Consider the following 5231-nt stretch of genomic DNA (forward strand, 5'->3'; position numbering starts at 1 on the left):
CCCCCCCCCCCCCCCCCCCCCCCCCCCCCCCACCCCGCCCTCCCAACATAACATTATAAATAACAGGAAAAAGAGAGAAAAAACTGGTATAGAGAACAAAAAGGGTCCAAAAATACGGCCAAGTGAAAATCCAACCAAAAGAAAGCCACGTGTCCAGCTTAAAGTACCAGAGCGGCAACGACCGCCAAGTATCCCCTGGTTCTAGTTCGAGTCCAGCTTTTCTTCCTGGACAAAGGCCCACGCCTCCTCCGGGGACGCGAAATAGTGGTGCTGGTCCTTGTAGGTCACCCACAAGCGCGCTGGCTGCAGCATCCCGAATCTGATTCTTTTGGCATGCAGCACCGCCTTCGTCCGGTTGAACCGGGCCCGCCGCTTTGCCACCTCCGCACTCCAGTCCTGAAAGATCCTCACCGTCGAGTTCTCCCATTTGCTGCTCCTCTCTCTCTTGGCCCACCTCAGCACCCTCTCCCGGTCACTGAATCGCTGAAACCGAACCAGCACCGCCCTCGGGGGTTCGTTTGCTCTTGGCTTCCTGGCCATTACTCTGTAGGCCTCCTCCAATTCCAGGGGCGAAGGGACGGCCCCTGCCCCCATCAGTGAGCCCAGCATTCCTGCCACATACCCCTGGAGGTCCGACCCCTCCAGCCCTTCTGCCAGGCCCAGGATCCTCAGGTTTTTCCGCCTCATGCGGGTATCCATCTCCTCCAATCGGTTTTGCCATCTCGGGTGGAGTGCCTCGTGCACCTCCACCTTTCCCACGAGGACCGTGGCCTCCTCCTCCCTCACAGTCATCTCCTGCTGCAGCTCCCGAATTGACGCCTCTTGGGTCGCCTGTGCCCCCATCAGCCTGGTGGTCGTCGCGTTCATCGACTCCAGCAGCTCCACTTTCAGCTCCGTGAAGAAGCGCAGGAGAACGGCCTGCTGCTCCTCCGCCCATTTCCTCCAGTCCTCGGGTGCGCCGCCGGCCGCCATTTTGGATTTCTTCCCCCGCTTTTTTCGGGGAGCTGCTGCCGCTTTTTTTCCTGTCCCACTTCGGGTGACGACCATAAATTTTTCGGGGTTCTCCTCTGGGAACCTTCCCCCACCGGGAATTGCCGTTCCAGCGCCGTTAGGGGCCCTCCAATCGGCCCGAAAACACCTTCCTAACAGGAGCAGCCAAACGTGCGACTTAGCTGGTCATAGCCGCAACCGGAGGAACCGAGTCATTTAATCACGTGATTTACGACTGGGAATTTGCCAATACGGGGCAGTCAAAAACATCGCTGTGCGTTGTCATCTGGGGCTTGTACTGTTTTAGGGCATGTACTTCTGGGCCAAGTTGAATGAGCCCTAATGTGATGCATTCTTAAAGTCTTCACAATCATTTTACTTTCTGATTCACAATGTGAAAATCAGAATATTATTGTGCATAATGGTAGTTACATCCTTGGTAGTGATTGTCCACCATCGGCCACAAGGCCATGCTGCTGGCTGAGATCCAGTATCGCATCTGGGGCTATCTCCCGTAGTTTTTTTCTAGATACCACGTTACACTTTGTCTCGGTGTTGATCTTAACCCTAAGCTTAGCGTTACTAGAGAGTACATGTCGGGTAGTGAAGAACTCTCCCTTTTCTGTGTTGGATTCCACGCTTTCGCAGTATAATGTTAATGTTGGTGTTAATGTTGTTTCTGCAGATTCCATTACCACTCTGCTTGGGTTGAATTGTAATTCATTGATCTTAATGATCTTACTTGAATGTCGATCAGCAGACGTGCTGCTGTTAACAGAAAATGTCTGTAGTTCCTTGGACCTGCAGCATTTGGCAAAATGGTTCCATTTCCACATTGATTGCATTTTTTCCCAAATGCAAAACATAGTGCTCTGGGGGTGCTGGCCACTGCAGTTGATGCAGGGCGCCTTCTGCACTGCACAAACTTCATTTTCATTTCACATCACTGTTAATTCCACAAACCAACTGATCCCCACAAATTCACCCATAAATTTCCAAGTGCTCATTTTCTCTAAATTATTCAAATTGACAACATAAGATTGACTAGGCGAGTGTGTTTATTGAATGAAATGAAATGAAAATCACTTATTGTCACGAGTAGGCTTCAATGAAGTTACTGTGAAAAGACCCTAGTCGCCACATTCCGGCGCCTGTTCGGGGAGGCTGGTACAGGAATTGAACCGTGCTGCTGGCCTGCCTTGATCTGCTTTCAAAGCCAGTGATTTAGCCCAGCGTGCTAAACAGCCCCAGTGGGTGAAATGAATAATATGGTGATCAAGAATGAGGTTCTTAACCAGAAAGCATATGGCTTCGAATTTGTTCAAGATTATCTCAGGGTTTTCTTTCTTGTCGTTGGATTTGAAGGTAAATGATTGAAATTTTGCCACCGCTTTGGGACCCGCTAAATTCAGCAATATGTGCGCCTGTACCTTTTTCGGCTTGTTGTAAAGTGCTGAACTTCAGAATCTGAGCCACTCCCGTTTATGCTGCTCCCAGTTGTCTGCCACGTTCTTAGAGAAGATTAATGGGGTCAGTAGTTCAAAGTACATGCGTCATGCGGCCAGCCCTGACACCATGTGGTATTCTGTGGTTTGCTGTAACACTGACTGCAACAAGGACTGCAGTAACAGTAAGTTTATTTAATTAACTCTGCAGCTGTAAAAAACACATGTTCTGCCCTAGTTTCCGGGGAAATCTGGTGCTCCCGCCATGTGATGCTAGATGTGACCGCGTAGTCATGTGACTCACTACATTCCCTTCAGTTACACAGCTTTAAATTATGAATTAACAGTGACCTTAAGTAGAAACAACTTCATATGTTTTTTTAATATGCCCCTTTTTTCAATCCACTGCTCGCTCTTGATTTTAAATGTTTATTTCCCAATAGGTTCTAAGGGAGTATTCAGTCCCTTTGGCTGACTGCTTTTGTAGGTTTGCTGCTCACTGCACTATATTCTGTAGTATTGAGTGCCAATCAGAAGTCGTTTCATTGAGACCCCACAGGTTAATGGTCAGTGTGTAAGAGACCAGTGGAGTAAGTGGGCAGTATCCAACAACGTTACGGCTGGTGGAATAAGGAACTCTTCCCAACACACCACAGTTTGTCCTGAATGAACAGCTCGTAGCCGAGGCACAGGGAAGGCCAGTGGACCAATGTTTCTGATTGAAATGTAATTTTAATGAATCCACATTGACTGGGTTTCCAAAGAGAAGGTGACACATTGTAACCAGAGGCACGGATGGTGAAAATCATAGAGTATGAAGCAGTGTGTACATCAGATTTACTCATCCCTCATACTCTTCTTTTACAGTCTATCCAGACACGATTGGAGCTGGCTAAAGAGTTGGGCACCGGGATATCGATCTGGGAACTGGGACAGGGACTGGACTATTTCTACGACTTGTTATGAGAAGGTCGCTGACCAGCATGAGGACACACTCATCACAGCTCTGAGACACCAGCTCACCAGAACCAATCACAGTGTCGCTTTACGCAGTTCCAGTGTCCAGCTGAACTTTAGGAAGAATTTGAACTTTAAATAACGATTAAACTTTAATCTGGAAGCAGAAGTCCAGTTCCTAAAGCCCTTCTATAAATAAAAGTTTCTATGAAAACTTCTCTGTACGCTTCCGGTGTATTCTGTGTCCACAAGTTTCCTGCCATCACATTCTCAATCTGTGATAACAATGTGTGAGTTCCACTTCTGTCTGCTTCTCATGCTGGAGATGAGGTGTAATTCTAACTCAAACCAAGGATTTCTCCAATTGGCATCCTTGAACGTGATGCCAATTGCAGCCTTCGACAAGTAACTGAAGCACATTTATTTCCGAGAATGGAGCACCATCTGAGAGCTCGCAATATGGAGAGGGAATTTGATTGGATTTGTTAATTGTCACGTGTACCGAGGCACAGTGAAAAGTATTTTTCTGCGAGTAGCTCAAACAGATCATTTAGTACATGAAAATAAAATATTATAAAAACAAAATACATAAAAGGGCATCACAACGCAACATTGAGCTTTAAAATGCTGTTTGTGTATACAGTCAGGTCAATGTGTTGCTGCTTGTATGTACAGTCAGGTCAATGTGTTGCTGATTGTGTGTACAGTCAGGTCAATGTGTTGCTGCTTGTGTGTACAGTCAGGTCAATGTGTTGCTGCTTGTGTGTACAGTCAGGTCAATGTGTTGCTGCTTGTGTGTATAGTCAGGTCAATGTGTTGCTGCTTGTGTGTACAGTCAGGTCAATGTGTTGCTGATTGTGTGTACAGTCAGGTCAATGTGTTGCTGCTTGTATGTACAGTCAGGTCAATGTGTTGCTGATTGTGTGTACAGTCAGGTCAATGTGTTGCTGCTTGTGTGTACAGTCAGGTCAATGTGTTGCTGCTTGTGTGTACAGTCAGGTCAATGTGTTGCTGCTTGTGTGTATAGTCAGGTCAATGTGTTGCTGCTTGTGTGTACAGTCAGGTCAATGTGTTGCTGCTTGTGTATACAGTCAGGTCAATGTGTTGCTGTTTGTGTGTACAGTCAGGTCAATGTGTTGCTGCTTGTGTGTACAGTCAGGTCAATGTGTTGCTGTTTGTGTGTACAGTCAGGTCAATGTGTTGCTGCTTGTGTGTACAGTCAGGTCAATGTGTTGCTGCTTGTGTGTACAGTCAGGTCAATGTGTTGCTGTTTGTGTGTACAGTCAGGTCAATGTGTTGCTGATTGTGTGTGCAGTCAGGTCAATCATAGATGTCATAGAAATTACAGTGCAGAAGGAGGCCATTCAGCCCATCGAGTCTGCACCGGCCCTTGGAAAAAGCACCCCATTTAAGCCCACACCTCCAACTTATCTCCGTAATGCCATCTAACGTTTTTGGACACTAAGGGCAATTTATCATGGCCAATCCATCTAACCTGCCGGGAATTGAACTTAGGACCCTGGAGCTGTGAAGCAACGGTGCTAACCACTGTTGTTATGGGCCAGGGTTTAGAGAATTCCAAAGTGTATCATGGAGTTCACCTGACCCACAACTTTTAATAGATTTTGGTTATGGGGAACACAAGGGCCCACTTTACAGGTGTGATGCAACAGAGAACTCAAAGTATGTTTAAACAAAAACAATGTTTATTCTATGAATCCCATTGACATTTTTAAACACAGACACTAAACATCTTAGCAACCATCAACTAAAATACACCCCCCAAAGAATACAGTACTCTATAAGTAACCCTTAATCTTTCCTTGCGACATCCATAAG

At 46.6% G+C, this 5231-nt stretch overlaps 1 protein-coding gene across 1 annotated transcript in view; it reads left to right on the forward strand.

Annotated features, from left to right (window-relative positions):
* The window catches only part of chid1 (chitinase domain containing 1), a 190395-nt gene extending 186785 nt beyond the window's left edge, over positions 1-3610 (forward strand). Inside the window, exons 11-12 of the mRNA XM_038806039.1 lie at positions 2488-2620; positions 3247-3610. Of these exons, the coding sequence (XP_038661967.1) occupies positions 2488-2620; positions 3247-3401 (288 nt within the window). The 3' untranslated portion in view covers positions 3402-3610. The remainder of the gene's footprint in view (positions 1-2487; positions 2621-3246) is intronic.
* Positions 3611-5231: the final 1621 nt, after the last annotated feature.

This window comes from Scyliorhinus canicula, chromosome 9, assembly GCF_902713615.1.
Source record: "Scyliorhinus canicula chromosome 9, sScyCan1.1, whole genome shotgun sequence".
NCBI classification, from domain to species: Eukaryota; Metazoa; Chordata; class Chondrichthyes; order Carcharhiniformes; family Scyliorhinidae; genus Scyliorhinus; species Scyliorhinus canicula.